This window comes from Centroberyx gerrardi, chromosome 8 (assembly GCF_048128805.1).
Source record: "Centroberyx gerrardi isolate f3 chromosome 8, fCenGer3.hap1.cur.20231027, whole genome shotgun sequence".
NCBI lineage: Eukaryota > Metazoa > Chordata > Actinopteri > Beryciformes > Berycidae > Centroberyx > Centroberyx gerrardi.
Window position 1 is genome coordinate 13321261 of NC_136004.1, and position 11941 is coordinate 13333201.

The window sequence follows — 11941 nt, forward strand, 5'->3', positions numbered from 1 at the left end:
GAGTAACCTCCTTCCCCTGAGTCTTTTTCCTCTCATCCACCTTCGCCATCTGCTTTATTACACAGCATTCACTCTCATCCTCCATAATTATGCTCCTTGGTATTATTTGACACATTGTAGATGGGCAATTTTGTCTGAGACTTTCTGGTTTTTGTATGCTATTTTCAGTGCATTACATCTACTTGTTGCTGTTATTCTTGGTTCTCCTTCATTTTGGCCAGAAACATTGGTCATTCTCCACAGTGTCCTGCTTCATTTGAGATCTGTCAGAATCAATTCCTTATCATGAGTATATGAGGACACCTTGTGGACATTTGCTGACATTGTTTCCATTTTTGTCCAGCCTTTACAGGACAGGGCAGAATTGGGGAATATGGTTCAATAAGGCTCAGTATATTCAACTGGATGTGACATGATCAGATAAGCAAATTCAGTATTTTCTGATGGGTATCCCAACACACACACACACACACACACACGCACACACACACACACACACACACACACACACACACACACACACACACGCACACACACACACACACACACACACACACACAGATATAAGACACATTTTTTTTACTGGGCTTTTTATTGATTTTTCTCCTTCAGCTTTAGTTGTTCATCATAGCCTGAAAATAGAAACAGACAGGACAAAGATTCAGTCATCAGTTATAAACTGCTCCTTCACAACAAAACCTAATGAGCGTTTGTGTGTGTGTGTGTGTGTGCGTGTGTGTGTGTGTGTGTGTGTGTGTGTGTGTCCTTTACCTGGTCGATCCAGTCATTGAAGGCGGAGACGCGGGTGAAGACGGTGGGCTTCTTCTCGAAGTTGCAGCCAAGGCCAGAGACGAAGCTGGCGATGCCGTGGACTTCCCAAGCTCCCTCAGTGTTCTTGCAGTTCAGAGGGCCACCGGAGTCACCCTGCACACAGCAAGGCAAGGGGAAGCACTTAAGGGCACATGTTTTATTCATCTGCTGGAGATATTGATACACTGGCAGGGCACCACTACGAGAGTCACAGTCACAAACGCTTTTTTTCGCCCAAGTACAATGGCGAGACAGGGAAAGTGACCTGATTAATTGGTGCTGACACAATACAAGACAGTTACACAATACAGGACTGACACACTGGGGTACAGAACAAAACAGAGTATAGGACCTCAGATGTTGTACAAACAAGACATACTGTATGACATTAAAGCATGAAGACACTACAAGTAGACGTTCAGAGCAGAGGAACTGTTCCAGCTCTGTTCTATTCTCTAATCTGCATTCTATCCCTCGAGTAGAATTAAAAATAAAGCAAAAACAAAGGGCATGAATAAAAATTAAACGCATTCTTCTCCCACTCTTTGACTGCTTGGACAGGTTTGCCCTTGCATGCCCTCTGCTTCTCTCTCTCTCTCTCTCTCTCTCTCTCTCTCTCTCTCTCTCTCTCACGCTCACATGCAGACACACACACGCTACAAACTCACGTTGCATCCAGCCACGATGCCGTCCCCGCCGGCGCACACCATGGTGGTCCTGACAGCGATACCCCACCAGTCAGGCTGGGAGCAGGTGGCATGGTCAGCCACAGGCATCAAAGCCTGCTGCAGCTTATCAGCAATGGGGCCTCCGGCTAAAACACACACAGGCAGAGTCTATTACCATAATCCACATACACTAGACGTCTGCCAAACATGCCGTACAGCATTTCTGCAGGCGCCGAATTCACCATCCAACCCGAAGATTTCAATTTAGGAGCGACTCCAAAAAGTTTCTGCTAAAAATCTACTGTATGGCATTTTTCACCCCACCCCAACTGGAGATTTCCCTGTTTAATCCCTATCATACTCACAACACACACAGCCAGGTATAAATTCAGACATTACACTGCACACCAATTGTGCGCTATAATGGCCAATTAATGAAGGCTTTTCAGAGATGCTTAGGTAAAACAAACACAACAATAGCCTGCCCCCCACCCTCCACCTTGCACACACACCACAGCCTCCCACAAGCATTGACTTACTGTACAGCCTGCCCCATCCGGTGATGTAGCAGGGGTAGAGGTTTTGCAGCACAGTGCCAGCAGCGGGGATGCAAGCCAACTGCACCTGGTCACTCAAAGTCACAGACTCAGACAGCTTGATCAGGGCAATGTCGTTACTGAGAGAGAGACACACACAGAGAGAGGGAGAGTGAGAAAGGGGGTAGAACTGACAGGCAATTTAAATTTTTCCTCCAGAGCAAGAGAGAGAGAAAGAGAGAGAGAGAGAGAGAGAGAGAGAGAGAGAGAGAGAGGCAGATGAGATAACGAGAGAAGGTAATGGTTGTTTTTTTCCCATCGCACCAGCACAATCTGTATTTTTCCCCTCTTTCTGTGTTTCATCATTTTTATATATGCAAATAAATAAACCCTATACTCCAAACTCCTATCTTATCTCTCCAATTTTCCACTGTGGGAAAAAGTTTCCGCTGTGGAAAAAAGGTGATTCATTATTGGTCTTACATGGATCAGTCGCGCAGACTAAGTGCCCCGCAGGCTGCGGTCACACTTGAGGGTGACCAAGATGGAGTGTGCACTCTTATTTTAATGAGGCATATTGGTTGTATTATATAGTGCACTGTGGGGAGTGAGGAGAAAGGAAAGGAGAGGGGAGGTGGATGACTTGTGACAAAAGTCATGAGTTGGATTCCACCAACAATATTGTTAAATAGATGGAATATGCACCTCAATCCACTTATCCACCTTGACACCTCTGAATAGAATAGATTGTGATGTGTTGTATGTGATAGCAGGCGACTTGACCCGCCTATTGTAACGCACAGTGGGGCTCGTCTTACCCGAGGGCCACCAGGATGGGGTTCCACTTCTCATGGACGATGATCTTCTCTGGCAGGATGGCCTTGGAGCCAGCCTCCTCCACCACCAGGTTGTATTTGCCAACAAACACCCTGTAGGACAGCTTGGTGCTGGGGAGCAGAGGAGAGACAGTTTGGGTGCCGACAAAGCCAGTCAGAAGACTCGGTGCACAGTTGAGCGATTTGATTAGTTCAGTCTGATGGTGTGATTAGTGCTGGTGGTAAGGAGGGGATTTCAACTGTGAAGCAGTCCAAATGACCTTGGGTGTACTTGTGCATTATGTGTTGTGTGTGTGTGTGTGTGTGTGTGTGTATATACATATGGGTGTGGTACTTTGATTCCTGTTAGAACCCGTTTGAGTTTTGAGACCTTGGGGGACATGGGAGTGTTAGTAGTTATGAGGTAAGAAAGCAGCTAAATTACTTTCGCACAGATCAGGCACAAAGCGCAGCCTTTCTCTCTCCGATACAGATTGCAGAGAGCTAGCTCCCTATGCAGTAATATGCATGCCTGCACGCACACTCACGCACACACACACACACACACACACACACACACACACACACACACACACACACATGAAGGCACACAGTAACACACAAACAAACAAAGAATTAGAGCACATTTATGAGAAGTGAGTTCATTTTGGCCGACCCTCACTTCTACAAGGGCCTAGTTACAGTTGGGATTTGGGATTAGGGTTCAGGTTAGAATGAGGATTAGGTTTAGGTTTAGATTAAAGTTAGGCATGTACTGGATGAATATAGTCAATAGAAGGTGTGTGAATGTGAGCATGCAGAAATTTGTAGATGTATGTATTGGTGGTGGTGTTTGTATGTGTGTGTGTGTGTGTGTGTGTGTGTGTATGCAGGTGATTTCCTCTGCTGCTCTTACTTGATACAGTGAGCAGCGGTCATGACCCAGTTGGCAGCAATCAGAGATCCTCCGCAAGTGTGCCTCCACTCACCGTCCCTCTCATACTGCAGAGAGATCTGCAGACAGAGAAGGGCGACAGAAGATGGACAAAGGAGAAGAGATGGGTGGTGGATAATGTCAGTGGATGACATAGTTGGCAGTTTGCAGTGTGGAAGAGGTATCACCCTCCCTATTAATTTAATTCAAAATGTGCCATCTGATTAAACAGTGTTGAATAGCCACTGGCTGTTAAATATTTCGATGGTATAAGCAGATGCAGCGCCCACAAGGTTTGCTGGTAAATTTAAAAACACAGACAGATGTGTGTGTATTAGCATACCTGCCAGGGCCAGCTGTGGGGCTTGGCATCTACTCCGTTGACCACACGGGACGTCAGGGGCTCAATGGGTGGGGTGCCGCACCCAAGGGCTGGAAGTGGAGGAGGCAGACATGGGAGAGGGAATAGTCATGAGGCGGGAGAACAGCTAAATTACTTTTGATGCACAGAGCAGACACAAAGCGCAGCCTTTCTCTTTCCGATACAGATTGCAGAGAACTAGCTCCCTGTGCAGTAATATGCACGCGTGCACACACACACACTTGCAAACACACAGTAGCACACAAACACAAAAACACACCGAATTAGAGAGTACCAGATGTTCTTACCGCTAGCAATGAGCACTGAGGCCAGCACGATGGGGATCATGTTGATTGATGCTTCTGCTAAGGGACAGCAGGACACACACTCTCTTTTAAACTTCCTACCGCAGGGAACACCCCCTCCGAACGTGGAAACACACACTCCTATTGGTCCTTCCGTCGCCTCCGGGGATGAAGACGGGCCAATGACAAAGGGTCAGTGGAACTGGGTGGCTGACGAGTCACGCAGGTGTGTTTTCTGGAGCAATTCACATGACCTTCACCTGGAGCTACATTGCACACTCCCATGTGTATGATATGTGTTTTTGAGAAACAGCTCACACGTATGCATGCACAGTATGTGTATGTTTTTAATGTGGAAGGAGCATACTAAACAACTTAACCCCCACACCATATCCACCTCAGCTTTACTCCTCTCCCTGACATGCTCTCTCTCACCTAAAACCTGGAATTAACCACTTGCATAACAGCATGGGAAGCCATCATCTGGTTTAGTGGCCTAGTTTCTGCAAAATGTGAAAAAAATAAAAGTCTCACTTACAGCCATTATAATGATAAATAACCAGGACAATCAGAAACAGATGGTGTCATTGGTGCAGAAACTATCGACAGCTACACTCAATACGACAGCGTGCAGAGTCCCACAGTATAATACTCACTCGACATTCAGTATCAATCTACATTTGGTATTATTACATGCTGTATAGTTGCTGTTGTAAAGTGAAATGTAGTGAGTGTCCAACAGTAGACCGGTCCAGTGTGCCATGAGGTAGTTATAATGACTTGAATGAACAGAACCTGAATAAGTTATGAGAGTTAGAGAACACAGACACAACTCCTGAGGCATTAAAGTGTCAGAGTGTGCAGGCCCGAGGTGACACAGGCTTGTGCAGACATTGTAAATCTGTGCCAAGATTGTGCAAAGGCTGCTCGGGTAATACTAAATAGCACGATAAAGGTTATGTTTTACGGTGCAGTAAACAGGTACAGTCAGTGCGATGGGTGGTGAGGAATAGTCTATATTTGGACACACAAAGCTCGGATACAAGGATCTTTGAGCTGTTACTGATGAGGGAATGTGAGAGCGAGTTAGGAGGAGTAGGGCTTGTTTGCAGCAGGCAGAAATCCCACTGTTATCTGTGTTATCTGTGTTATCTGTGCCTTATCTGTGGCACCATTGAAAAACAAAGCACAATATGCTGTAATAAATGTTTGAAAAAAAAAATAGAAAAAATGTTTTAAATTAACAGTATTTGCATCAGTATACTTCAGATAGTCTACTGGACTTCAATTTCTCTGCTCTTTGTTCATAAATGATTTAGTCTCCCAGCTCACCACTAGATGGGACAATTTATCTGTTTAGGCACAAAACTGAATTAAATTCTTTCATAACAGAGCAGTATTTATTGCTACATCTTTTTCATGTTTATAGCAAGAAGCCATTCATTTTCTTCATAGGTCCAAACTTTGTGCAGTGAGTTAATTAAAATGTCAATCAATCAATCAATCTGTGCAGCAAAATCAAAAAGGGGGTCAGAGAAAACTTTGAGACTGAAAATGATTGAAAGAGATCTTCATAGACCACAGAGAATCCATCCACCATAACGACAAGACAGTAAGACATGTAGCAACCCAACAGTTGAATCTATTAATATAATACCCTCTATATTGCATTTTAAAGTTTTGTTTCAATGTTTGATTAGGTTTATCATCTATAGCCTGCACAGTGGAACAAGTACATGATGGGATGAAAAAGACTTGAAAAGCAACTACAGCAACACAACAAACTTAGAGAAACTTGTTTGGTTGTGTGTGTGTGTGTGTGTGTGTGTGCGCACGCGTGTGTGCACGTGTGTGTGTGTGTGTGTGTGTGTGTGTGTGTGCACGCACCCCTGCGCGTGCATATGTGTGCTACTCTATAGTTGCGATATGCAATTAATTGAAAGCTAATTAAAATTACTCTTCAAATCTGTAAAACATTGTTAGACTTATTACAAGCCAGTGTCCATAATAGATGCCTCCGTTTCCCATTTTCTGATTAAACCTCTTGTATTCATTAATTTAGCAGTGGCCAGATGACACAACATAATGAACTGAGGTGCTGCTGAATTGATATGACTATATAGTACAGAAAAAAAGATATATAAAAATAAAATAGATTAAGTTACTGATCTCAGATAATACACTTTTTTGTTGCAATACATATGTGCCCAACCTGAAACATCATTGACCTCCTTATTGAGTTCAAACCCCTGATCTACAAGGTCTGCTCGTCACCACTGAAATATGTTTATGTACAATTAGATGCAGTCAGTCATGTTCTGAGATTGCGTCCTTAGGATGGGTTTTCCTAGTTTCATGGGTGAGCAAAGCAGAACGCTTCATCTACTGAAACCCCTCTGGGTTTGTAACAGGTGCACTTCAACATGTCTGCCCTATCAGAAGAGCAGCTGAACTCTGAATGACACTGGATGTTTACAGTGGGTTTATGTCATAGTTGGGCAGAAAACACTGGATTGGCTCCTGCCATCTGAAGCAGAAGGGAAAGAGTTCGCAATAATGTATATTATTTTGACAGGCAGTGCTGCTGGCTGCAGCCAACTGTTTGATTTTTAACTCATTTTCCTCCAGTGACAGATCTCTTCTCATCCCACACCACTGGCTTGGAGGTATGTAGTACGCACAGCAGGGCGGCTTGGGAAGGATTTGGGATGGTTTGAAGCCTTAGCCCAATATTTAGCCTGTACTGAGGCCAGCATGGCCAATATTGTTGAGCTTTTTGTCTTCTAAAATTGATACAACTGTATTTTCCAGTGCACGCCTAATTTACCATAGGCTAGACCAGGCAGTTTGCCCTGAGCTGCAGGGCTGAAGTAAATCCAACCATCAGCTGTCAGCTGCTGTTTTGCTTTCGTCTTTATCCTTCAAGCTGGCTGAGGTTAACAGGTTTTTGCTGCTATCAATCTTGGGAGATTTTCCTTGTCTTCACTAAAGATCTGAGGGTTGGGGTTAGGGTTAAGGTTGGTGGTGCCGGTTAGGCTAGGCGAGGCTAGGTAGATTAGGTAGGCCTGTTGTGTCTTTTCAACATGCTTTGTTCTGTGTTGCAAACTGTATTGCATCATTTTGTGACTGATTGTTGATTACTTAGATCTAGGTAAGCTTGTTCACTGCAAAGTCCTTTGTGATGAAGGGCTGTATAAATAAACTTGATATGACTTGACTGGTCTATTTGTTTAATTCTTTTTAATCTCTTTGTTTATTGTCATTTCAATCAGGGGAAACTACAGTAGGTTTATGAATTCAGAGCTTTATTGAACAAACATTGATCAAACTTTGGCGTACACTCCTTATTCGATTATGGGGAAGAACCCCATAACGGGCCAGAAACAATAAAACCCCCGACTGGATACATCACCACACTAAATGGAGCCTTGATGCTGCTGCTGGTGGGACGCAGATCAGCATCAGCATCGGCAGCTGGAATGACAGCGAGATACAGGAACAGCTGATTAAGGTGATAAAGACTGTACTGTATTGCGATTGGTTCCCGCATGGGCGAGAGAGAGAAGGTGTGGAAACGTTTAAGCTTAGACGACTGGATGGAACCAAAATGGGCTGCCTTCTTGATATTTAAACTGATTGGATAATAGAAGGCAGAGAAAAAAGCAGGTCTTTCTACAGGTCTTGTAGTACAATCTTTGATTTTGAGTGGGGCAGCCTGTGTCTCAGGCAGGTAGTGGTACTGTAGTATAGACTGCCTCACTACATGCTGTGGTGTGGTAAGAATTACTTTACTGATCACCACTTGACCTCATGTCCTTCCACTAATTTGGCCTCCCTGGCATTTGTGCCTAGTGTTCTGTGTGCTTTTTACACTGCATGCTTGTGTGTCACTTGGGGTTCATAGTCCATCTGGATAGTATCTCCCCTGTGGTCAGATGACTGCGCCTTTGCCCTTTTCTGTGTCTAGTCTATCACCTCAATTTGCCATTCATTGTTATTTTGAATTAAAATTTTACCCAATAAATTCTATCTTTTGTCTCAACCTTATTCCGTTTAATCTCTCTATCCAAAATGTGACTTTCAATAAAGTTTAAAGTTTATATATTCTTTTGAACTAGAATGATCTTTTCCACAATTGTCAAACCTGTTACTGTCATTTAGTGTCTGTTACTTCAGAGCAGTTTATCACCTCTTTGAGTGTCTTCCCTCTCCTGTGCTATACTGCAGGAAGAGCTGTCATGCAATCAGATAAACATATCTGCATATACAATCATGTTTTTAAAGTTATCCCTAATGGTAGAAATTATTCAGTCTTGGAAGCACAACAATCTTTCAGATCCTGCCACCCTGCTGTTTAATGCAGGGTTATGGTTATGGGAAACATGGGAAGTAATGGAATTTGAAAATTGTGTTCATCAGGCCTTGAAACCTTGAAAGGAAATTGATGCATAACTAAATAGTGTTGGTTGGTCCATGGAAATGTCTTCGTAATTTTTTAAATTTATTTATGTTTATAAAAGCAGCCATACTTAGATCTAGTTACCTTTGAAGATTAATATGCCCAAATATTCAGTTTCTTGACTGCATAGATCCCAAGAGACTGTTGCAGTTGGCCCAAACAAGGCCTGCAAGCTACTCAGCAGAAAGCCTTGTGACCATCAAATCAGCTAGTAATAGATGTTGATAAAATTTGGTCATAGAAACCTTTCTGTAATAGGAAATGTTATGGAATTTGATTGGCAAAAATGTGTAGGACCCCAATTTATAACACTTTAACAATCAATTAAAGCAAACATCAACCTCATAAATGAAACAACAAAGAAACTTGTTTAACAAGTAAAACAAGATAAAAGGCAAAAAATAGTGGAATAGAATAAAATTATAAGTAGAAGTAAAAGTAAAAGCAAGTCTGTAAAAATAAGTTTTAAAAAGTGATTAAAAAGAAGATACTGATTCTGCTCCCCTCTGTTCCTCAGGCTGCAGATTGGCTCATAGGGGCTTAAACCTGCAATAGCGATTTCAGACCCTATAACCAGTCCTTTCAACTCTTTTCTAAAGCTTGTTGTCAAATTCAGTAGTAGCTTAAAAAAAAAAAAAGGAAAAGCGGCGCTCTCCCCCTCCCATTCCTGAAAAATGTCTGGTAGCCTAACGGCGGAATCGATGAAGCGAGCGAGTAAACTTTTACAACTAGTAAACTTGCTACCTACCTCTTCACTTGTCATTGTGGGACATGTGACCTTCAGCGGGAGAAAAATCTGGCAAAGCGAGACTGGTAACCGGCGACAGTTCTCCGTAGGTAGGCTACGTTTATTTTAGCCATTAACCTTTATGCACGGTTTGTCCTTAAGGGCTTCCGTCGCCCAGTAGTTTTACTGTGTTTACAGTTACAAAATGTGTTGCTCTAGTGGTCGGATAATCGCTTAGTGTGGCTAGATCTGTGATATGGAGCTAAACATAATGCTTCAAAAGTCTTCATTCATTCATTCATTCATTCATTCATTCATTCATTCATCCATCCATTCATTCATCCATCCATCCATTCATTCATTCATTCATTCAGTCATTCATTCATTCCTCAATTCCCCAGCTTGCATAAGGGCATAAAGTAGAGAGACACCTTGGACAGTTCAGCAGTCCCTCCCAACAGATATCAGTTTAGAGATACAGGAATCATAATTAGAGATACCTGTTAGAATAACATAGTTTAGCTTTAAGCTTAGCTTTCATTGAATTAATTTAATTGAATTGATTGATGATTGAATTAATGATGATTGAATTAATTTGCAGATCATATTGAGATACTTAGCAGCTTTATAATTTGTTTTGTTGTTGACAGTAAATGTCAGGCATGTAGTTTCAGGGCTATGGAGGTTATGTTTGTTTGATATTAATTGGAGCTATCTTGGTCTAAATAAATGCTTCTGCAACTATTGGTCAGAATTTCGTCAATTGTTTGAATTGTCAATTCAAACCAAAAAAATCTGTAAAATTACTTTTACCACATTTAAGGCTCAATCTGTAATTTCAGTATGTTAAACTTTGATACAAAGACAATAAAATACAAAATAAGAAAGTAATTTATGGAGGGATTACTTTACGTTTATGAGGATTTAAGTAAAATAGTATTTTTGATAAAACAGGTCTGTCTTTCAGGTTAGAAAGGATAAAGCAAGTTTCAAGTCAAACATATTTAAATATATCCAGAATCCAAATATGTGTTAACAATGACTTTCGTCATGAAGCGATGGCCACTGTCTTCATGGATTTCAGATTTCACTTTTCATCAGAGACCCATAATATATTCCACAATACAGTAGTGTTAGTAGTGTGATTAGAGCCTGGATTTACTGCCTGGGACTGGGAAGGAGCCAAGGGTTCAAAGGTTGTCCTGATGCGTCCTCAGGGCTTGTTTAAATCCTCGCCGTTTTTCTGAACAAATCCACAGGAGCACCAGCCATGTCCAAGACCACAGTGCCCCAGACACAGAGCGGTGAGTAGATACACATTCAGAAGCGCAGCCAGATGGTGAGCGCATATGCATCTGTGTAAACACTGCACACAATTAACAGGATGAATTGGGACTGAGCTAAAGATGGTATTTTTTGCTTTAGTAGATTGATTTCATTTGTATTTTCTATCAAAACATGAATGTGAGGCAAAGATACAGATGTTTAATTTGTGAGATTATCTGAGATAAATGACATGTGAATGGAAGCCATGTAAAGCTAATAATTGGTCGCATAAGTAAGTGTAAGTATAAGGACTTTGTGTTTGCGACAGTAAAAAACACTAAAAACACAGAATATCTTCAATCAATCAAGCTCTAAAATCAGATTCCTCTGGATGAACACATGGCTAAACCTATGACTATATGATTGATAATTGAGTAACTGTTATACTTTTGACTACCCACACACACACACACACATACACACACGAACACACACATGAACACACAAGCACACTTAGATACTGTAGCTTTCTATAGCTTTTTGTTGTTTTATCTCTTAATTTCCTGGTGCAGTCACAATGTTATATTGTTGCATTTCACAAACAATCCTCCTGAGATATCCGCAGTAGCATTCATCTCATCTGTTGCGTTGCGGTTATGATAAGACGTGCCGGCATCTTCTATTGTTCCTTCTCCAAGGTCTCCTGTTGCAGGAGAGATGGTGAAAGAATAGACAGGATGTCTCATTAACAGCTTTTAGCCAAACTCAGCTGTTGTTACCTAAAAGAATACAACTGATTAACAGGTCCCTACACTTTTGTAATTAACAAAACTGAAATTAGGGAGCTCTGCAAAGATGACAGCCAAGTCAAACATGTCATTTACCTGTATATCCACATATTTCTGGTACCATGAGGGAAAACGGTTCATTAAAGCAATAGCTGTTATAAATAAAATACAGTTGCAGTTGTGATTATTTGAAAACCAAAGATAAAAAAGCAACCTGAAGCTATTATCCACAACAGTTCTGAGCTCATCACTGTCACTACAGTGTTTTCAAC

General features: G+C 41.9%; 1 protein-coding gene across 1 annotated transcript; it reads right to left on the reverse strand.

The window, feature by feature from the left end:
• Positions 1-614: 614 nt before the first annotated feature.
• Positions 615-4472, reverse strand: ela3l (elastase 3 like). The gene is made up of 8 exons (XM_071927465.1): positions 4433-4472; positions 4107-4195; positions 3746-3843; positions 2833-2961; positions 2018-2154; positions 1479-1624; positions 772-924; positions 615-632 (listed from the first exon to the last, which is right to left on the reverse strand). The coding sequence occupies exons 1-8, from the start codon at positions 4470-4472 to the stop codon at positions 615-617; spliced, it is 810 nt and encodes a 269-aa protein (XP_071783566.1).
• Between the last annotated feature and the right edge of the window lie 7469 nt (positions 4473-11941).

Excerpts from the sequence above, each read along its gene's own strand:
- ela3l (XM_071927465.1), bottom strand. The coding sequence starts at position 4,472 with ATGATCCCCATCGTGCTGGCCTCAGTGCTCATTGCTAGCG. Across the intron at positions 4,196-4,432 it reads CTCAGTGCTCATTGCTAGCG|CCCTTGGGTGCGGCACCCCA; the intron begins GTAAGAACATCT and ends CTCCACTTCCAG. Across the intron at positions 3,844-4,106 it reads CCCACAGCTGGCCCTGGCAG|ATCTCTCTGCAGTATGAGAG; the intron begins GTATGCTAATAC and ends CTCTGTCTGCAG.